At 38.1% G+C, this 23,719-nt stretch overlaps 1 protein-coding gene across 3 annotated transcripts in view; it reads left to right on the top strand.

Moving 5' to 3' along the window:
• Nucleotides 1-22,492, top strand: part of septin3 (septin 3) — a 39,865-nt gene extending 17,373 nt beyond the window's left edge. For all 3 annotated transcript variants that reach the window (XM_057844008.1, XM_057844006.1, XM_057844009.1), the window contains 9 exons: nucleotides 3,845-4,243; nucleotides 6,325-6,453; nucleotides 13,354-13,435; nucleotides 13,626-13,763; nucleotides 15,857-15,974; nucleotides 17,535-17,630; nucleotides 17,706-17,802; nucleotides 17,875-17,926; nucleotides 20,365-22,492. In XM_057844008.1, coding sequence (XP_057699991.1) covers nucleotides 3,845-4,243; nucleotides 6,325-6,453; nucleotides 13,354-13,435; nucleotides 13,626-13,763; nucleotides 15,857-15,974; nucleotides 17,535-17,630; nucleotides 17,706-17,802; nucleotides 17,875-17,926; nucleotides 20,365-20,485 — 1,232 coding nt within the window. In that variant the 3' untranslated portion in view covers nucleotides 20,486-22,492. The remainder of the gene's footprint in view (nucleotides 1-3,844; nucleotides 4,244-6,324; nucleotides 6,454-13,353; nucleotides 13,436-13,625; nucleotides 13,764-15,856; nucleotides 15,975-17,534; nucleotides 17,631-17,705; nucleotides 17,803-17,874; nucleotides 17,927-20,364) is intronic.
• Nucleotides 22,493-23,719: the final 1,227 nt, after the last annotated feature.

Here is a 23,719-nt window from a genome sequence, read left to right as displayed (position 1 = left end):
AGGATTCACACGGTTCTAGATCACAGAGCCGATTTGTGTACACTCTACCCCTTTCAAACACTTAACTTATAGACACCCTCACCCCCGTCCCCCTCTTTCCCTGGTCAACAGGCCCCCCACATGGTGTCAACTGGAAATACATCTAGCTGAAGATAACCAACATATTAGTAGTTAGTCTAGACGTTCAATATATTTCTTCTTGTAATTTTTCTTTCTTCTCTTGTGTTTCTTTTCTTCTGTCCCCCCATAACCCCTTCCTGTTCGCTGCTTTGTCATAATAAACGAGGTATGTTGAATGATCACAATGGGAGTATGTCAGACTCTCAATGTGAAACATTAAAACTGTTCAGACTATCTGGGCACTTAAGGCCGAGTTATACTTCCGCGTCAGACCTACGCCGTCAAGGAAGAATCGAGTTACCACCCTACGCCGTAGGCTGACGCGCGCCTCTCGAATTTTGCAACCTTCGCGTCACCTAGACGTTTATGACGTGGCGAAAACAGACTGTGATTGGTCCGCTCAGACTGTTGTTTCCGGTTTCCCGCGAAAACACCGCCATTGTAGAATAGAATCAAACATTATTTTCTATGCACCAAGCCGACGGGAGTATCATCGAAGAGCAAGTCTCGTATTATTGTGATTGCCAAATGGCAAGGTCGGCGATCGGGAAAAAAAAAATGGAAGAACCACCGAGACGTGGGTGTTCGGAATCGAGTGGCCACACGAAGCGGTGACCCAGTCGGCCAAAAACTGCCAACTTTTTATCACTTTATGTCGTATTTTTGGTTGGTGCACTTCATCATTTACCGTGTACATATGTTTGCTGTGAGTCTGTGACTTGTTTACGTATCACACTTCAAGTATATGAAGAATAAAGCACAGATTTGGTGTCAAAAGAGTTGTTTTGATCTTTAATTTTCAATAACAGACAGTTCACACACACAATACATCATCACTGATTGAGAGTGCCTCGGTGCTTTTTATGATAACCTTAAAATCAAGCCTCCCAACGCAGTTTGGGAAGTTCCCTAGACGCCAGAAATCTGCTATGGCTTCCCACTGGCTGGTTGTAGGACACGGCAAACAAATCGGGCTGGAGGGCTTTGCAGACCTTGAACGCAGTGCTCGACGCCAGTTTGAAGCTAGCCGCCACAGCTAGCTCTCTCCACCCGAGTCTAAAACTCTCTGTGCGGCATCAAAAGTCGGCCAGACCGCCTCGAAACCGTCTTCTGCGTCGCCTGCCCGTCAACATTTGTATGTTCAATATTTATTCAGTGTTGATGAGCAGAATATTTACTTTCAAGAGTTCCATCTTGCATTGTTTATTTTTTCTCCGACTAGCGGAAGTAAACAAGCATGCCCCAAAACCGTACAAACATAACGCCACATCCCTCTAGTGGCTTGGCGGTGAATTACAGAGCAACGCGTTCCCTCCCCGCAGAACTATCGAATGTCGAATGACGCCGTAGTCGCTACGCCGTCACCGCAACGCGGGAGTATAACTCAGGCTTTAGACTTCCATTCTCTGTGTCAAACAGCTGAACAGGACATGTTTTAAAAAAACAAAACACATGGCACATCCATAAAAAAACATGTTTTTTTCTGTCGTATAACGTAACATAAGTACTGAACATAAAAAAGGCAATGTTTCATCGTTTTACCCGTAGGTTGATCTATAACTGTTATTACTGTAATTCAAGTCCTATATGGAGTTTCTCCAGTTTAATAAATGTCGATGTACAAAATATATAACTGTAGTTCTTTTCTGGCTTCAATTAATTGCTTAAGTGGACATAACTCATAACTAATGTGTGTGTGTGCGCGCTCCCGTGGCCAGGGGACACATTTTTTGATGGGGGTGACTACATTGGCAAGACACCAGTGGTGGCTCTGTTGTACAATTAGCGTCTTTGGCGGGGCAAATTGAAACTTTGCTAACCATTTTGACGGTGGTCTTTTGCGTTTCATGGTCCACATTTTCAATCTTTGGTTCTTGCTCAGTAGTTGTTGTCGCTTTTGAAAGCTTAGGTGTGAAAAAAAAAAGAATCGTATATCCATCTTGCCTCTTCGGTCCTCTGGGTTGTTTTGGCTAAGCAAAGCAAATGACGGTCTTAATTTTGACCCATTATAAAAATGTCTTTTTTTGTTCATTTGGTTCATTTTTGTTATTTGTTTTATTGCTTTACAACTTTTATAGACAATATTTTACCGGAATATTCTTAATTTTAAAATCATATACTGTATAGGAAAATCAATTACATGCAATGACACTTTTTGGCCACCGGGGGGGGGGCACCTGCCCCCCCTGAAAATCTGCTTATAGTGATGGTCCTATTTGTCTGCGGTTTTAAACATTTATAGGACTGTTTTTGAATTTGGGGTTTTTGAAACTTGAGGGGTTTGTATGGTCCATGCATTCGTGGGTTTTCTGCAGGTATTCTGATTTTATCCCACTTACAAAACATGCCTGTCAGGCAGAGGTGGGTAGAGTAGCCAAACATTTTACTCAAGTAAGAGTAGCATTAAAAGCAGTGATGTTAATCTTACTTTAAAAAGGTAACTAAATACAGTTACAAATTACTCCTCCCAAAAAGTAATTGAGTTAGTAACTCAAGTTACCTCAATGTAAGAGTAATTAGTTACTTGGCAAAGTAACTAGTGTTACTTTTCATTATTTTTTTTTTCATTCCAGAAAAAAAACAACAACATTTGGCCCATGAGCAGAGGTGTGTAGAGTAGCCAAAAATTTTACTCAAGGAAGAGTAAGACTAGCGTTACTTCAAAATAATATTACTCAAGTAAAAGTAAAACTAGTCATCAAAAAAATTTACTCATGTACAAGTAAAAAAGTATTTGGTGAAAAGAATAGTCAAGTAATGAGTAACATTGTAAGTAACTGCTTACAATGTTTGATTATTTTTTTCAAGCAATGGTATTTTTTTCTGAGCACAAAGTTTTTATATGAACTGTTGTTATTATTATAATACTGCACTATAACTTATTATAAAATCACATTAAGAAAAAAAATCTGTTATTAGTATACTTTACTATAACTTATCATAAATCCACATTAAGACAAAATAATAAAAAATAAAAAAAGAATCATTGAATTCTGGCAAGAGAAAAAAAATAAAACAAAAACGAAGCATTATTCATCCAAAGAGCATGAGTGCCCTCTAGAGGAGAAAACATATTTCCTATTATGAAATTAAAAAGATAATATCTCCGGTTTTCCGTGTCAATCGGTGCAAAATAAGAATTGGGAGGGAGATTACAATCCGCGCTTTCGAGTCATGTCGACGGCGGCACTCTATGTCAAATACTAATTTTTTTACGGTGCTTTAAAGACACCATGTTATTGAACAGGCCGGCATAATCATAGAAGGGCAAGCTTGAGTCTGATTGGTACAATGAAGTCATGTGATTATTGTTGCGACGTCTCATTGGTGAAATTGGTAGAACAACTTGGTGTGTCTGGCAAGAAAAAAGTCAAATGTATTATGTACAATAAAGAGGAAAAGTGTAACGACTAGTGTAGCCCAAAGTAATGAAGTAAGAGTAGCGTTTCTTCTTCACAAATCTACTCAAGTAAAAGTAAAAAGTACAGCTCTGTAAAAGTACTCTTAGAAGTATGTTTTTCTCATAAAGTTACTCATCTAAATATAACGCGATAAATGTAATGTGTTACTGCCCACCCCTGCCAATGAGCCATACTTTGCTCATCCGAAGCATAGGACTCAGCTCCAGAAGGGAAGGAGTCGGCCAACTATCTGTTCTACTGGCCTACTTATGACAGTTAACTTTCTGGGTGAAGATTGTTATTTTTATGTCTCTCCTCTACAGAAATGTCGGACATAGTCCCTCCAGAAGTGAGACCCAAACCGGCCGTCCCTGCTAAGCCTCCGAATGTGGGCGCTCCCTCCCCCTCCAATCCCTTCCCGCCTCAAGGCCCAAATTTAGGAGGCCCGGCAGGAGTGGGTGTGTCAGCCCCACCTCCAAGTGCCATCCCGGTGCCCATCGGGATTCACGGGGCCAGCCATGCAGGCTCTCACGCCGTCAGTCACGCCTTGAGTCATGGTGTAAGTCACGGTGCGGCACACATTGGTGGTCACGGTCACAGTACCTCGAACAGCACCAGCGGGGGGTCCACTCTACTGGGGTACATAGGTATCGACACCATCATCGAGCAGATGAGAAAGAAGACCATGAAGGCGGGCTTTGACTTTAACATCATGGTTGTGGGTGAGTGCCTGCCATGAGCGGATCTAAAGTAGGGGTGGGCAAATTGGTTGGTATTAACTTATTCGCTACCATTGATGGCGATAGATGTCCAAATCACTTTGACTATGAGAGCCGGTATGATCGCTGCCAGCCCTCCAAGTCAAAATGGATTGGAGGTCTATCGCCATCAATGGCAGTGAATGTGTTAAACCTCCATTGTTTATGATATGAAAACATTCTACAGTGGTATGAAAAAGTATCTGAACCTTTTGGAATTTCTCACATTTCTGCATAAAATCAAATGTGATCTGATTTTTGTTAAAATCACACAGATGAAAAAACTGTCTGCTTTAGCTAAAACCACCCAAACATTTATAGGTTTTCGTATTTTAATGACGATAGTATGCAAACAATGACAGAAAGGGGGGAAATAAGTAAGTGATCCATCACATTTAATATGGCAGCAATAACTTCAACCAGACGCTTCCTGTAGCTGCAGATCAGTCTGGCATATCGATCAGGACTAATCTTGGCACATTTCTCTCTACAAAACTGCTGTAGTTCAGTCAGATTCCTGGGATGTCTGGCATGAATCGCTGTCTTTAGTTCATGCCATAGCATCTCAATAGGGTTCAAGTCTTGACTTTGACTTGGCCACTCCAGAAGGTGTATTTTGTTCTTCTGAAACCATTCTGAAGTCTGTTTACTTCTGTGTTTTGGATCATTGTCTCGTTGCAGCATCCATCCTCTTTTTAGCTTCAACTGTCTGACAGACGGCCTCAGGTTTTCCTGCAAAACTTCCTGATAAACCTTTGAATTCATTTTTCCTTTAATGATTGCAAGTTCTCCAGGCCCTGAGGAAGCGTAACAGTCCCAAATCATGATGCTCCCTCCACCGTGCGTCACGGCGGGGATGAGGTGTTGATGATGGTGAGCTGTTCCATTTTCCCTCCTCACATGACGCTGTGTGTTACTCCTAAGCAATTCAACTTTGGTTTCATAAGTCCACAAAATATTTTGCCAAAACCTCTGTGGAGTGTCCAAGTGCGTTTTTTGCGAACATAAACGGGCAACTATGTTTTCTCTAGACAGCAGTGGCTTCCTCCATGGAGTCCTCCCATGAACACCATTCTTGGTCATAGTTTTACATATAGTTGATGTGTGTACAGAGATATTGGACCCTGCCAGTGATTTCTGTCAGTCTTTAGCAGACACTCTAGGATTCCTTCTTTACCTCTCTGAGTATTCTGCGGTGAAGTCTTGGCGTCGTCTTTGGTGGACAGCCACTCCTTGGGAGAGAAGCAACAGTGCCAAACTCTCTCCATTTTTTAGACAACTTCTCTGACTGTCGATTGATGAACACCCACACTTTTAGAGATGGTTTTGTATCCTTTCCCAGCTTTATACAAATCAACAATCCTTGATCGCAGGTATTCGGACAGCTCTTTTGACCGAGCCATAATGCACATCAGACAATGCTTCTCGTCAAGACAATTCTTACAACAGGTGTGTGTTTTATAGTGGGCAGAGCAGCTTTAAACCAATCATCAGAGATTGGGCACACACCTGACTTAAAATGTTTGGTAAAAAATTCAATTACTGTTTAAGTCTCCTTAAGCAGAGGGTTCATAGACTTATTTTTTCCCCTTTTGTCATTGTTTGCATGCTATCCTCATTAAAACATGAAAACCTATAAATGTTTGGGTGGTTTTAGTTAAAGCAGACAGTGTATTTTCCTCTGTGGTAATGTGACAAAGATCAGATCACATTTGATGGTGATTTTATGCAGAAATGAGAGAAATTCCAAAAGGTTCAGATACTTTTTCATACCACTGTAAATCTAAATCATTTCACTCTCTAAAATACACGTAAAAATGCTGTAGTGTTTCAGTAACTGCAAATTTTACATTACATAGAAAAATATCAATTTTGTAATTATTTCATACTGTGATCTACATGTAACGAGTCTATTATTTCTACGGTAGTTTGTTATTTAATTGACAGTAAACCTTTCACGATGTAATTCTAGCAACCACAGTTACCAGTATTTTTCTGCCATTTTTTTAAAAACTTTTTTTTTTTTAAACTATGTCTGCTCCTAGGTCACAGTGGTCTGGGGAAGTCGACTCTGGTGAACACCTTGTTTAAGTCCCAGGTGAGCAGGAGGAGTGCAGGCTGGTCCCGCGATGACAAGATCCCAAAAACTGTGGAAATTAAATCAGTGTCTCACGGTGAGTACGCTTAATAACACACGCATTCAGCATTTCTATTTTTAGGGAGGATCATGCATTTGCCAACTCATGCAGTAACTCAGACAATCTGGGTTTTAACACAATGCCAAAAATGCTGATTAATCAAGCTTTTACCGCTTTTTGACATTAGTTTAGCTATTCTTTATCCCTATATAACCTTTTTTTGTCCTCCACAAATTGTACTTCATTACTTTGGGAACTGTGGTCTTATGTTATTGATCATCACATTTAATTAATGTATTTAATTTTAAGAAACCTCATTAGTTATTGAAGTATAGATATATTTTTGTATCTTCTTAGGAGTATTTTGTTCTTAAGTCAATTTTTTCCCCTGTGGTTCTGGTCACCAAGGTGCCTTATAAGTATCAAGGGAGTTCCCAGCCAAGCGTAATTATGTCCAAGGAAAAGCTAATAAAAGCAACGGATGGCTGAAAGATAACAAACACATAACACAGGGTTTCAAGCAGGCTGAGTGAGCCAATAAAGAAAAGCTTTTCTGACAGGCAGTGACATTATATACAGTAGATGGCTGTAGTGGTATACATTTAGCCTTTAATGGCTTTAATCGAATTTCTGCTATAGGGAATGATGTGAAAAGCAACTGGAATGAAACGAAATATGGTTGCTGTTGGTTGTGAAGCATCTCCATTGCTTTTCAGTGCTGAAAGGTTTGACCTTATTTCTACAAGCTTATTTATGACTGAATTTTCATACTAAGTCATCAGCACTCTTAGATTGTCCTTGACTGGATCGCTTTCCTTGAACCCCACAGGGTAATGTTCTTAGCAGACAGTGATGTGAAGGCGGACACTTACAACATTTGCTTACAAGCCTATACTGAAAATATATCACGCTAATGCTTTGGGCGTTGCTTTAAGCCAGACATTACTGGTACAATCACTGGATTGGCAGGAGGATGTAGTACACTGCACAGTATCCTCCGCCATTTAGAGCACCGAGGAGTTAGAGGTGATAAATCAGTGATAAGCTGCTTGGGTGGTCCATTTTCATGAGCATGTCTGCTGCGTCAAGGGATATATTACCGTATTTTTTGGACTATAAGTCGCAGTTTTTTTTCATAGTTTGGCGGGGGGTGCAATTTATACTCTGGAGTGACTTATGTGTGAAATTATTAACACATCATTGTAGGGCTGCAGCTATCGAATATTTTAGTAATCGAGTAATCAACTGAAAATTCTATCGATTAATCGAGTAATCGGATTAAACAAATATATTTTTAGGTGAAGCGTAATTATAAATATACATGAGAAAACAAGACATTTCATCTAATCTTGAACCGTTTTCAGTCAATTAATGTCTTTATTTTCGATGTATATTGTTGAAAACAGCCAACAATTGCATCTCAGATGTAACTAGAATTTTAAAAAAAGACTAATTCACTGCTTTCACTCAAAAAAGCTTTAGATCTTATTAAAATATATATATATATACCTAAAAATGCCATTATGCTTGATAACACACATCACTTAAAAGTTGGGATTTTTTTCCCACGTGTTTCAATTGAATTTCTATTCGTGTCAAGCCATTTTTAAGTTCTAGTTAAGTTTTAAGTTAGTCTAAACTGTAAGTCCTGATAGGATTTTGAGTTTTTTTGCAGTGTTTAAAATAAATGTATGATACCGGCTGTATTGGAGCACATTAGGGACCAGTGCTACTTGGTGTTTTATCGAGCAATGACTACTGAGCTAAAATTGATAGTTAGCATTATTGAGTTTTTATTTTACACCCTCATCACTCCACAACGCTATGTTATGTTAAAGCCTGTATGTAGAACACGATAGCCACGCATCGACAGTGGTCATAATTAATAGAAACCTAGCCCTCTGCAGGGCTAACGTTACGTGAGCTAATGACAGTAATGTTAATCTTATTTATTAGTGCTTAGCGCTCTTTATTAGCGCTTAGCGCTCTACTGCTTTAAAATGGCGGCTGTTTACTAACGCTGCCCAGACGCGGCCGAGTCTGTCATTTCGCATGTAGTTCAACATACATGTGATCTCTATGAGACTCATCAGACGCTACCTGCTACCAATGTAGCATTGTGCGGGCTAGTATTTAGCAACGTCGGCGTCGTTTGTAGCGGCTGTCGGCTGCAGTAATTTTTTTTTTTTTTTTGCTTCTTCCTCTACGCATGTGACATCAGCGCGTTGTCCCGCATTAAAAGTAGTCTGAGTAAAACGTGATGCTTAGAGCTGTCAAAATAAACGATTACTCGAGGTGAATAAAATTACTCGGATCAGTTTTTAAACTCGAGTTGCTCGAGTATTCGTTTCAGCTCTACATCATTATATCATTTCACATGTGTTTTTGGTGTTTTGGAGTGACACTGATGGTTTGGTAAACTTGTTAGCATGTTTTTTATGCTATACTTATCTGAATAGCTCTTAATAGCTATGTTACGTTAACATACCGGCCATGTTTGCATTTTGTTGTTTATGCATCATGTAACATTATCATACTCTACACTTATTTAGCATGTTGTTCTCTATTGTATTTTTTTTTAATTTTAAATTGGCTTTCAAGATGACATATCTGTTCTATGTGTTGGATTTTATCAAGTAAATTTCCCCCCAAAATGTGACTTATACTCCGGTGCGACTTATATATGGCGGAAAACACAGACAAGGCTGAAAAAGCAGTTTCTGTTCTTGCACCCCTCTTTAAAATGAACTACTGTATTTTAGGCCAAAAGAACTGTTGTGTTTGATAGAACAATATGTCTATATGCTGCAATAGCAGATTCATTCATCATGGCGCAATAGGCCCCCAAACTATTTTTAATTTGTCCATTTTACCCTGAAAACCCCTGTTTACAGACGTCGCGCAACCGCTTTTGTTTCAACCTAGCTATAAAAAGAAGGTAAGTAATCGGATCGGGTCCGATCACGTCATTTTCAAAGTATCGGAATCGGCAAAAAAATATCGGACATGCCTTTTTTAAAATATATATATACAGTATATTTTTTAATTAAATCGTTTTCTAATTGCATTTAACGTTACGGACAAAATGTTATACACTCATCCAGAGTCTTTACTTTTGGTTTAAAGATTGGTTCATAATAACAACAAACATCCTCCCCTGCTATTTATTGTCGCACTCACAAAGTGTGGCACCAAAAAAAGACTTGGAACATGGAAGTGACGTCGTGTAACTTTAGGGGGTTAAGCGTTAAGCGTGAGTTTTATTCATTTTTTTTCTTAATGCCTTGCCAAAATGTATATGATCGGGAAAAATTATCGGGAATGATTGGAATTGAATTGGGAGCGAAAAAAAAGCAATCGGATCGGGAAATATCGGGATCGGCAGATACTCAAACTAAAACGATCGGGATCGGATCGGGAGCAAAAACACATGATCGGAACAACCCTAGTATTTATTATTGGAAATGTCTGTCATTTTTAGCTTAGAATCATTAATTGATGTCAAATATTTAGTTTAAAAAAAGAAAAAAACGACATAAAAATATTCACTTGCATATTTTAAACTTTTAAACAAATTACGTCACAATTAAAAAAATTGCCGTCTTTAAAAAAGTCACGGATATCTACCTCATAACTATCGCTTAATTGTGTTTTTTTCGTTACTGACTCACTTTCCCCGTTATTTAGATGATAAATAATCGATCCAAACAAAAAAATTGAAAAAAAAAAAAAAAAAAAACGTTTAAAAGGGTAAATATCTGAAAAAGAAAATCTCGACTACTCCTCAATGTCTGCGATTTCTGCATCGCGACCCTTGTTTTATTACCATGTTTCACCCATAAAATCCCCCAAAAATCCAGCTGTGGCCATTTACAGCTGTGTCATGACACTCAGTGATACATGCTACATGGAGTTTTTGGAGTGAAACAAGGTAAGTGCGCGGTAATATCTCGTTAAAGTCATGGCGTTTGTAATTCTGCTCTCGCGTGCTCTCACCTCCAGATAGAGTTTTGCTGCTTATTTATTTATTTATTTTTTAAAAATGCCCTCCTTTTCAAAAATTTTCTTCCCCCTGAAAATTGAGATTTTAAGCTTTCCAATGATGTATCACACATGCATATCGGACAATTTTGAAATTTAGCCAAATTGGGGGTCTCAGAACGGAACTTCAAGTCACCTGAATGTTTTCCGCCATATGTTTTTTTCCTCTTCGTTGGGCATTTTAAGGCGAGTGCGACTTATACTCAGGAGCGACATGTAGTCTGAAAAATACGGTATATGTTTTGCAATAATTCAAACTTTTACTGATGCATGCATTTTCTATACCACTAACAGGAAATATACTGACAAACAACCCTGAAATTAACCCTGTACATACAGTAATCATGAAGTCTTTCACTGCCATTTACAATGTCCAATCTATAGCCACCAATGTCAACCAACTACAGTGGTACCTCGACATACGATCGCTTCGCTGTACGATCTTTTCGGCATCCGACGTAAAATTTGACTCGCCATTTGTTTCTACATTCAACGACATGCTCAAATTACGACGATTTATGACAGTGCCACAGTTTCTTTGTTTAACCACAAGTCGGAGGCACGGCAGATTTTTTTTGTGAGAGAAATCAACATGGAGTCCAAGAATGTTAGTGCAGGTGGTGAAAAAAGGAAAAAGGTGACGCTTACGCAAGGCCGTTCCTGACCAATTTGATACCGTAGGCAACACATAAATTTAACTGACACTAATCCACAGCTGACTGAATACTGAAATTATTTTTAAAACAACAAGCGTGGCTAATGATACAGTATAATTTAGCTTTAGCAGTACGTCATCTAAACTCTCTGTAAATAACCGTTAGCTTGCAATTTCTCTAAGTACAGTGGTACCTCTACATACGATCGCTTCGACACACGAACTTTTCGACATCCGACGTAAAATTTGACTCGCCATTTGTTTCTACATCCGACGACATGCTCGAAATACGACGACAATGGCAGCACCGCAAACGAATGCACGGCGGATTTTCTTGTGTGACAAATCAACACATGTTTCAGAAAAGGTTGGTACAGGTGGTGAAACAAGGAAAAAGTTGAAGCTTACCTTCTAAATGAAGATGCAAATGACAGAAAAATATGAGCGTAGGGTGGGCATCCGTGAAATGGCTCAACAATACATCTCCACTTTCCTCCTCCGACCATCGTTCGCCAGTCTTTATAAGTTAAGCTGACAATTCTTATTGTGGTAACATCTCCAGAGAAATCGCCAGCTTCGCCACGTTTTCATCATTTCTTTCACAACTTATTCAACACAAAACACCTGCTGTCTGCCACAATTGACGATGTTCTCAAGAAAGCATTGAAAGCGAAAGTAAACTTTCACCCGCTCCCCTCCCTCTTTGTCACGTCAGCGCCGCGGTGCCTTCAGGTACAGAAAAAAACGTCCGCCTTATTAGAACCCGTTTCGTTACACTATTACAGGAATTATTATTATTATTGTTATATTATTAATCCGATTTTTAGTTATTATTTTTTTGTTTTGCTATATGTAATTGCCATTTGTAATAGTACCAGCAGTATTTTTTAAGGATTTAGTGCAGGTTTTTGGGCTGTGGAACGAATTAATGGAATTATAATGTATTCCTATGGGAAAATCCTGCTCGACATACGACCATTTCGACTTACAAACAAGCTCCTGGAACGGATTAACTTCGTATGTAGAGGTACCACTGTATACGTGTTTATGCAATTAAAGAGAGTTGTTTTTTCATCACAACAAACCTCTGTCTTTTTCACATTTATACGCGTCTTCTTTCTTCTTTCTAAAATGCGACCGCAGTGCTTTTGTCTTTTCATGACGTCGTCACCGCAACGTCGCTCAATTGCGGAGGCTAAAAAACAACACCTTCAGGTAGCTAGCTGGTCTGCGGGGAGGTGAGTGAGATTAGAGACTGTGGTGAAATTACCGCATCACGGGAAACAGTGAAACAGGCAAAGGCACATTAGAAAAATGATTTCATTATTATTTAAAGACTTAATACCATATGTATTGATGTTATTTTGTTTTATTTTCTTTTTTTTTTAATCCTACTATCATCAAATATTATTTGAACATTTTTCATGACACCCTTTTGAGACGCTGCGAGGCCCCTAGTATTTGCCTAGCTCGCGTTATGAACCGCACGGGTCTGCACTTACCGTTGAAATGAAGATGGAAATGATAGAAAAACATGACCGTGTTGTGCGCATCCGCGAAACGGCTCGATAATACGGCCGTAAAATGTCTTCGATCTCGAGGGTTCTCCTCCGACCTCCGTTCACCAGTCTTCATGAGTTAAGGTGACAAATATTATTGTTGTAACATCGCCAAAGAAATCGCCTGCTTCGTCAGGTTTTTAATCATTTATTTCAGAACTTGTGCAACACAACACGCCTACTGTCCGTCACAGCTGAAGCCAACAACAGAATATGAAAGGTGAAAGTAAAAACTCTAATGCCCCTTTCTTACCCCATCATGTCAGCCACGCGGTGCGTTCAGGTACACCACGCTAAACACATCCACCACATTAGAACCCGATTCGTCATATTATTACAGGTATTATTATTAATATTACTATTGTTATATTATTATTATTTACTTTGGTATGCGTAATTGCCATTTGCAATGGTACTAGCAGTATTTATGAAGCATTTAGTGTAGGTTTTCAGGCGGTGGAATAAATTAATGGAATTATAATGTATTCTTATTGGAAAATCCTGCTCGACATACAACCGTATCCACTTCAAAACAAGGTCCTGGGACGAATTAAATTTATATGTAAAGGTACCACTGTATTTGATTTGCGTTAAAACTTTGAGGGCAACCATCTTCTAAAATTGTCAAATTGTGCTATGATTGTGATGTATTTCCATTATTTTGTGACTCTTTGTATGCAGTTATTGAAGAAGGTGGTGTGAAAATGAAGCTTACTGTTGTCGACACTCCAGGCTTTGGGGACCTAATCAATAACAACAATTGGTGGGTGGTTTGCCATTTCCTGTGGAGCCTCATTTCACTATTTGAAACTACAAACACTTACGGCTGAACCAAAGGGCCAACGTTTTAGTACTGCACATAAATAGCTTCTTTTCTTAATTATAGTTGCAAATTGTATTTTTTTGTTTTTTTTTTAATCTGCTCAACTTAGCATTTTCATTTCTTGCCACAGCTGGGAGCCCATTTCCAAGTATATCAATGAACAGTATGAGAAGTTCCTTAAAGAGGAGGTGAATATCACTAGAAAGAAGCGCATCCCAGATACCAGAGTGCACTGCTGCCTTTATTTCATCTCCCCGACTGGACATTCGTAAGTGGGTCATTTGGCTGAAATTGTCTTCACTCCAAGGGCGTAGGTTTGCATAGGGACGGTAGGGACATGACACTCCCAACTTTTCAGCACGCTCAAATTGTCCCCACCAACCTTTAAGCAACCTTATTTGCATTATATAATGAATTCATTTATAAAGGTAATTTAGATTGTCTTCCCATTGTTGTAAGGATAGAATTGACCCTACCATTATTAAGTGAATTACTTTCATTATGTTGATTTACATTGACCTCTTTTCACAGAGTGAAACTCAGAGTGCCACTGAATGTGGCAGTCCATTTTTTCCTCTCAATTGCACGTTTAATTTACTGAAGACTTCACCCCCCCACACACACTTTCAAACACACACACGCAATCACAGCCCCGACACAAATACAACATGCCTAGTTTTTTCCCCACCAGCAGCAGCGACTGTAAGTGATGTAAAAAGACGTCAATGTTTTGGAGGTGGGGAACACACCACTAATTTTGCTACTGAAAGTCTAACCTGCATCAGTTAGCATAACATTAATCTGTGTGAATTTCCTGAACCCGAGTGGGAAGCTGCTTTAATAGAAATATCCTCCTGTGTGTGTTTTCTACTGTTACTGTTAATCAAACTGTGAAAAATGTAGTGAACCGAGGTTTACCCCCTTCTCCATAATTTTCATTTTTATTTTATTTGTGTGGTTTTTAAGCAGCCCAAAGGAGCTTTCATTTTTTGTTGAGTTTGTCTGTGCTTGTGGACAAACGCAATACTGTTTTACCTGAAGGAAGGCTCCATTTTGATTTGTTTTTGTTATTCGCTGACGAAGATTTTTTTTTTTCCAGTTATATTTAATTTCTTTATTTAAATAGACAATGTTGAGTGGTGTTAAGACAAATGTTTATTTATTTATTTATTTATTTGCATTCCTGGATAGCTAAGAGATTATTAACAAGTTTGTATTTGTTGTGTATCTCAATATAATTTGAGTTATGTTCAAATATTGCAATTTAAATTTGTTAATAAAATCCAGACATATTTTCTGGAAGTTTTCATACTGGTTCTTTAGTAGTTTTTGAAAACAAAGGTTTGAATCGAATGTTTTATCACCTGAACCAGTACATATGAAAGTTAGTATAAGTCAACACAGATGTATTTTGAATTGATCATTTAGCCTCTCAATTAATTAGCCCTGAACCCCGTTCACCCAATCTGTTTGGTCTTAATAATGTCCCTTCCCCAGCAAAAAGTGTACACGCAGGTTATGCTGTTATATCGTCCCTACCAATGTTGAGACAAAACCTACGCCCTTGGCACTCTAAGGGTCCCCTTTACATGGTGACGCTGCAACACCAAGATGCAACGATTGTGTTGCGGAAAGGCTTCACCTTTACACGGTGACGGCGAAAATGGAAGATGTAAACTGTACGGAACAATTCGAATGTGGGAATTGCTCAGCAACCATATGAATGGAACGCTCTCGTTCCAATGGCGTCACACTCGCACACGTCACTTCGAGCATGTGCAGTCGCTGCTAGAAAACATTCAAAACAGCAAATTGACTATATTACTATAATATATTTAATTGAAATATATTTTATGTTCATGTTTTGTGCCTTTTGAAGTAAAAGAAAAAAACGATTGCTTGGAGTGGGCGGTTATGTTGTCTTCTGGGCTGAAGAAGTTGTTGTCAAGGAAGTGCATCATTGGCTGTCGCCTGTTAAAACTGCACTGCCCGCTAGGGCCCGACATGAAAACTACATCGTTTTCACACGGAATTGCGACATCGTTCAAATGGAGACAGAACCAAGGTAAACGCAAACATGAAATGTGTCGTATTTTCAGCGTGTCACCATGTAAACGGCCTTTAAGTATACATTCCAATCATCCGTTGTGTATTAAATTCGATGCATCCCATCAAACTGTGACCAAAAGAACTTCCAATTCTCAAAGCAGTGAAGGTTAATGAGACACATGAGACATGACAATTTAATTTCCCGCGCTTCCATCTGTCATTGGGATTATTAGCGCTTGTGTATTCACGGAGAGTGAAAGCTCACTTTCCAACCAACATTCTCGTCTTTCATCTCTCAACTGTGCGCGACAGACTGCGGCAGCTCGATATAGAGTTCATGAAACGCTTGAGTCATTCTGTCAACATCATTCCTGTGATTGCCAAGGCCGACACCATGACCCCCGAAGAGAGACAGGAGTTCAAACAACGGGTGAGTGGGCCTCCATTGTTGTCTGCTTATTGTAGGTTTTCTGATTCAAAGTCCTAACTGTCATAAATGCTTACACAATGTTTCCCTTCACAAAAAAAAATAAAGGTGTAGTTTAATAAGTTCAATATGCTGTCACATAGTAAGTAGTAGTAGTGTAGTGCAAACATGCAGAAACCATAATAATTCATAATCATAATTGGTCTTCAAAATATAGATCCACTATCATGCAGATTGTGACATTTTCAACAAAAGTTTCTTTTTCTGTCATAAAGCGCATGTGATTTTTAAGCTTTTTTTTTTTTTTTTTTTTTAAATCAAAGTGTCACAACTCACATGAAATTTGGCTTTACTAAATTCTTGTATAGTAGTATCAAAGAAAATACCATATATTTTATGAATAAAATGATAAATTCATAAAATGTTACCGTAATTTTCGGACTCTAAGCCGCTACTTTTCCCCCTCATTTTGAATCCTGCGGTTTACATTCCAGTGCGGCTTATTTGTTGATTTATTTGGTTTAATTGGTCCAACTGTATTTGACAGTGGCCCCATAAGACCATCATAATAATGACATGACACTATCATGGACTTTAATGAATGCTTATGGCAGATGTCATTTAGTATCATCCGGCAAATTATTTCACTTACTCCATTCATGTCCACCTCAGGTCTTTTACATCCATTCAAGTGAGATCATTTGCCAGATAACACAAAATTACATCTGTCATAAGCATTCATTAATCCTCATGGCAGTGTTATGTCATAATTATGGTGGTCTAATGAGTCTTATGGCACCACTGTCGAAAAATTGTTACCCTAACTAGAAATTAATGAAACAACTAGAACCGTAACTGAAGAAATAATTAGCACGGAACATGAATTTTGATTGTTATTTACATCTGTAGCACTACAGTGCATGCTACTAGGCATGATGGACGACAACGGTGTTGACAGCAGGTGGCAGTTGAGGTTGACTGTCAAGCAATGAAGCTTTGCAGTCAATTGGTTCAAAGCTTCATGGTGCTTCATTTGGTCTTATGACAGTCTTATGATGCCGCTGTCAAATAAAGTGCTACCGGTGAATATCTTTTGGTGTAAATATCCCATAATACAGTGAGGACATATAGGCTTATAGTCCAGTGCGGCTTATCGATGAACAAATGCTGTTTTCGTGTCAAAAATGGTGGGTGGCGGCTTATTGTCAGGTGTGCCTTATAGTGCGAAAATTACAGTAATTCATTTCAATTGTATTTCGTTGATTTAATTAAAACAAATACTGGTCATGTCCTCCCAATAACACTTTAAAGTTGAAAAGTTCTATTTTTCCCATCGACAAAGATGGACGTTTAATCCATTTAAATGGGGAGGGCTGACTTTGAATGCTCATGTGTCTGTGCCATGGCTGCGAGTCGCTGCCAGCCCCCCCAGTCAAAATGGATTAGGCGTCTAGCGCTGTCAATGACAGCCAATGAGTTAAATGAGTGACCTACAAAGGGTTATGGTAGAATTTAAGAAAAAAACAAGGCTTTATGTTTACTCCTTCTTGCTTTGTGATGCAGGTTAAGAAGGAGCTGGAGATGAACGGCATTGAGTTTTACCCACAGAAAGAGTTTGACGAGGACATGGAGGACAAGAGCGACAACGACAAGATCAGAGTAAGTCATCACATGAGAATTAACAAACATCTCTCACAGTCCATTAAATCTTCTGGAAATGTCTCATGTCCACAGGAGGCGATGCCCTTTGCTGTAGTGGGTAGTGACAAAGAATATCAAGTGAATGGCAAGCGGGTTTTGGGGAGAAAGACTGCATGGGGAGTTGTAGAAGGTGAGCGCTATTTCTTTTACCGGTAAAATTTATTTTCATTTTTATATGATTCTGTTTTTGCGTTTGTTGCAGTTGAAAATACAAATCACTGCGAGTTTGCCCAGCTGAGGGACTTCCTCATAAGGTAAAACAGCTTCCTTTGATTAGGTCTGTACATTGAATTGATAGAAACAGGAATGCTCTCCTAACGATAACATTTTAAAATCTCTGCAACCACTTTATGATTGAATACGGGTCATTTTCTGAAAAAAACATTACTGTGTATAAGGTGCTATTTAATAGAGTGGACACAAACAGATGGGATATTTTGTGCCAAAGTCAGCCCTCGGTTTAGCTTTGCTAGCGTAATAGATAAAATGACTTTGGATACTGGATGAGAAATCTATAATTTGACAAATAAACCTGAAACAACTCAATTCAATTTCTTTGGCATTTACCGTATTGGCCCGAATATAAGACGGTGTTTTTTGCATTGAAATAACACTGAAAAAGAGAGAGTCGTCTTATATTTGCGGTCTAGACATTATACCCATTCACGACGCTAGATGGCGCCAGATATCATTGAAGCGATGTTCTGTTATGACAGATCTCAGCTACTCTTTTTAGTTTAACCAGTTTGCATTATTTTATTGCAACATTTTTCCTTATTCAGATTTGTTTCAAGTCTACAGTTACAGTTAGACTTCACTTTGATGGTTAATGCAGTTATTGCAATGTTGTTGTTTTATCACAATAGATTGGTTTATTTACATTTCAAAAACCAGAAGCCATTCATTTACGAATGTGATTGCACTTTAGTTTACATATTTAAATGTTCAGATATTAAGATTTGAATGAGGCAATATAACATGCTTTTTCTCTCAAATATATTGTTAATGATTTGTTTCGGATGTACTGTAATTATTTTCTGTATAAAAATTAATATGGTGTTCAAAAAGTCTTTTTTCAAACCTGAGTTTTGAAAAAAGGGGGGTCGTCTTATAATCAGGGCCGTCTTATATTCGGGTCGATACGGTATCTGTGACAGAGTGGACACGTTATGATCAACTGTACTGAACACACCTCATAAAACTGCAAAATCTGATTTTAATTTAATTTTTCATATTATAAAAAATGAAATTGCTTATGACAGTGAATTTCCCGCCATTGGTGTGATGTTATCGCAGAAGAAAGATGTCATTAATAAATGGGGAGTTTTCTCAAAGGGACACTAACAAAACTTAACATAGTGGACGGCGACACTGGGGACAAACATAAAACCTTTTTTTTTTTTCAATAAAATACAATAAATTATTTTAATTTAAAAACAAAGCACATGATTAAAGAGACTTTATCCGGTACAATAACCCCCTAACAATTATTTTGGATTTTTAAAAACTTATATTACCGTAATTTTCGCACTATACTGTAAGGTGCACCTGACTATAAGCCAATACCCACCAAATTTGATAAGAAAACAGCATTTGTTCATAAATAAGCCGCACTGGATAAAAGCTGCAGCTATCCTCACTGTACAATTACACCAAAAGATATTAACCGGTAACACTTCATTTGACAGCGGTATCATACGACTGTTATAAGACCAAATGAACCACCATGAAGCTTTGAACCAATTGTCTGCAAAGCTTCATTGCTTCAAGAAGCTTCATTTGGCCATCACTGCTCCCTTGAGGCAGACAGTCAACATATGCTGCCACCTGCTGTCAACACTGTTTTTGTCCAACATGCCTCCTAGCATGCATTACACTGCTACAGATGTAAATAACAATCAAAATTCATGTTCTGTGCTATTTCTTCAGTTACTGTTCCAGTTGTTTCATTAATTGCTGGCTCTAGAAACACTTTATTTGACAGTGGCAACATAAAACTGTCATAAGATCATCATAATTATGACATGACACTGTAATGAGCATTAACGAATGCTTATAACAGATGTGATCTAGTGTTATCTGGCAAATTTTCTCACTTTTGAATGGATGTAAAACATCCGAGTTGGACATAAATGAAGTTAGTGACATAATTTGCCAGATGACACTCAATGACATCTTTCATAAGCATTCAGTAATTCCAATGATAGTGTAATGTCAAAATTATGACGGTCTTAGGAGTCTTATGTTGCCGTTGTCAAATGAAGTGTTACCTATTAACCCAAATATATCAACATATCAGCGGTAATGGACTATTAGTCGCAGGATTCAAAATGAAGGAAAAAAGTAGTGGCTTATAGTCCGAAAATTACCGTAGTTATTTTATAGGCTGAATTTGAATGAAACACACTGGAGACATAGCAAAATTACATAACCACCTTTTACCAGAAGTAAATTAAATTTAAAAAAAAATTGAATTTAGAAGCATGTGCTCTCGAATTTATCATAGACAACAGTTGATAATACACACACGCACAAAAAGTTGAATGCATATTTGTCCAATTTCAGTGAAAATACAGCTTTGAAGACACAAATGGCACCCTATTAAAAAAAGACACATACGCTACATTTGTAATTCTGAGATGACCTTGTGCCCTTTTCGTTTAAACAAAATTCCATTTCATTTTTTACGAAGGTCCCACTTACAAGACCTGAAGGAGGTGACTCATAATATTCACTATGAAACATACCGTGCCAAGAGACTCCACGAGAACGGAGGCCTGCACCCAGTTGACGGCCAGGAAAGCAACCTGTGATCAGTCAGTGTTGTCGTACAATTTCAGTGATGCTGATAGATGTGTATGCGATCATAACTGCCATTGCTGCATGCTTGAAACACACTTAAATGTGTACCTATCAGTGTCATTAAATGTTTTGATTTTTTTCTTTTAATGTCCCCGCTTTGTCAAAGAAAGTAAATATTTGGGAGTGCCAACCAGAATCTTGATGCCATGACACAAAAGACTGCCAATGACTTGAAAGTGTTTGTAGATTAGTTAAAGCTTAAGCGGTGTCTCAGAGGAAATGTGTAAGTCGTTATTTGGTTTGTGGATGTTTGGTGACTGATGGACATATAGGATTTCTTAACTTTTTTAACCACAATTTTCACTAATTCCTGTCTCATGTCGACATTAAATCACATTTATCATAATTAAATGAAAATGTGAGCACATACCTCAAAGCTGAGATGTAAGATGTCCACACGAATCAACAGAAAGTGCTCAAACCTGTGCCAAGTTGATATAATTAAATATTTCAATGCATTTAACATATGTTCAACGCATTATAATGCATTTTATTAGGATTCAACTAACCGAAGCTGAGGGCTCTTGAGCAAGGGCGTAGATTTGGTCTCAACATTGCTATTACAGCATATCCTGCATATACACCTTTTGTTGGGGACGGGACATTAATAAAACCAAACAGATTGGGTGAACGGGGGTCAGGGCTACATTTCTCAGAAATATGCTGATGTGTTGCCTACGTAAAAATGAAAAAAGTTTCATTTATTTTCATAGGGGAAATCTCGCCTTCTTCATATCAAGGAAATTTACAGTGGTTGTGTTGCGGCAGAAAACACATACATTACAGGAGGACACTTTAATCTGCTTCCTACTCAAGTTTTAGGATAGCAAGTTCACACAGTTTAATGTAATGCTAACTGTGATGCAGGTTGGACTTTCAGTAGCAAAACTAGTGGCATGTTCCCCACCTCCACAACATTGACGTCTACTTACAGTGGCTGCTGCTGCAGCTGGCTGAAAAAAAAATTCTATTATCCCTCTTCTTTGAAAGGGGTAGAGGAAGCGGCATGTTGACATGTATATCTGTCGGGGTTGTGTGAGTGTGCGTGCTTGTTTGTTCTAGTTATCAGCCAATCACTCGTGCGTTTGAGGGGAAAAAATGGACAGGCACATTCAGCCAGTGAAAAGGGGTAAATGTAAGTCTGAACATAATAAAAATACTGTAATTCACTTAATAATGGAAGGGTCAATTCTATTCTTACAACATATGGGAACGACACAATAAATTATTATCATTAATAATTTTCATCAATTATGATCATTATATAGTGAAAGTACCTGCTACTAAACTACAACAAACCTACGCCCTTGCTCTTGAGTTATAAGATTCCCCCCCCCTCAAAAAAGTGACGTCATCAAAATGCCATTCTCCTATCTACCACATGGGGGCAGCCCTCTACTATTATTCTATTCGTTGGATCCTCTTCTGAGTTTTTCAATGACCTCGTATGTTGTTATATTTGTAGTCACATAGTATTGATTAATAATATGCCCAGAAATTCATTATTAATCATCACTCGTGAGATTTTAAAATACACTATCTCACAACAAAGTTGTTGGGTGTTTACTCAGTCTTGACAGAGTAAACAGTTCTTAAACGGACTTTTTGCCGTAGTGCACAAATATGCCAAGACTATGTTTATCATTCAGGTTGTCTTTTATTTATCAATAATAAGAATCATTATTTTAGACAAACGTGAACATTTATGTGATCTTGATTTGAGATGTGATCATGTCTGTTACAAACGAGACAATAGAGTTGGGGATTTTTGTAAAAAATCAGTGCGACAACTGTTTGTTTTTTATTTGTTTACTTGTGCATGCTATAATCCAAATGGTCTGTGTGCCTAACCAATAAACCATTTATGGACATCTATGATTAAGTTGAATACAGTACCTGGAATAAAACACTGTTGTTTCCAGTTAATGTGGCAGCCAACAATAAACCGATTGCTCATCCTTTTCATTATTAATTAATCATAACTTCTCCGAGTTGCCGTGAAACATTGAAATATAATTTAAAACAATGTTGAGTTATAATTGTTATTTGTCTTATTTATTGGAATTTATTTAATAAATTGCATTCTTGTGGAATTTGCTTCATTTAAACGTGTTTTCATTGAAACTTCATTTGTACAACATTGGGTGTGGTTTAAAGAGCATTACATTTCTATGCAAAGTGGACTAGTGGTGAGGACATCTGTCTCACAATTGAAAGCTCAATTCAAAGCTCAAGCGCTCCATGTGCCTTTTTCTGAAGTACTGGATGCATTGAAAGCGAGTTGCTACTTTTAATCTTACTGCACTGTCTCATGATGAATAAATTATATTCCACTCTTGTTGGAATATGAGAGAAAAACTACTACTACTTCATAATCCTGACGCTAAAACAAAAGATTACATGAGATAACACACACAAACCTATATATATATATATATATATATATATTCATTATATAGGTACACGATAATTATTGGTCCGATAATTATCGGTCCGATAATAGGAATTATGACTTCATCCCAATAAATACAATAACTATTAATAGGCCCGATAATATACAGTATAATTATTTTTGGCACGGTGTCGGCGGATTTGGATGTGTGCGTTCGTTTCCACTATGTTTTGCCAGTTCAAAGTATCAGTGACTGTGTGTGGAAGAAGAAGAAGGATTTGTGCTACAAATCAAGTGCTCCCTTCCGTGACGTAACGCTCAAACGACGGCAGTGTGCTTAAAAAAAAAAAAAAAAAAAAAAAAAAAAAAGCATGGCGTCGGTAGTGTGGGATTTTTTAAAATTGTAAGTGGAAACCGCTTCACTCGCAATTTGTAACAAATGCAAAAAACTGACCAAAAAACAAAAAGATGACCGATGGCTATAGCGATCACATACATGATCACAGAAATGATGGCGATACCAACCCTTTTCCCTCATCAAAATCATAGGATTCAGGTGGCTACTTCGTCATTTGGAACCCAGGTTCATCATTCCAAGCCGAATGTTTACCGGCAAAGTATGAGATTGCCACACGCTTCCCTACTTTGATCGGCAACCATGCACGGCACGTAAGTTTCACCACGGACATACAGTATGGACGTGTAATGTTAGTCCTGTTATTGGCTGGACAAGGATTTCGTACTGTGCAGAGAAGAAACCTCATGCTTTATTGAAAATGGATTCACTCATTGC

This window comes from Corythoichthys intestinalis, chromosome 8 (assembly GCF_030265065.1).
Source record: "Corythoichthys intestinalis isolate RoL2023-P3 chromosome 8, ASM3026506v1, whole genome shotgun sequence".
Taxonomy (NCBI): domain Eukaryota; kingdom Metazoa; phylum Chordata; class Actinopteri; order Syngnathiformes; family Syngnathidae; genus Corythoichthys; species Corythoichthys intestinalis.
Note: the sequence above shows the minus strand (reverse complement) of the source record. Positions and strands in the feature narration are given on the sequence as shown.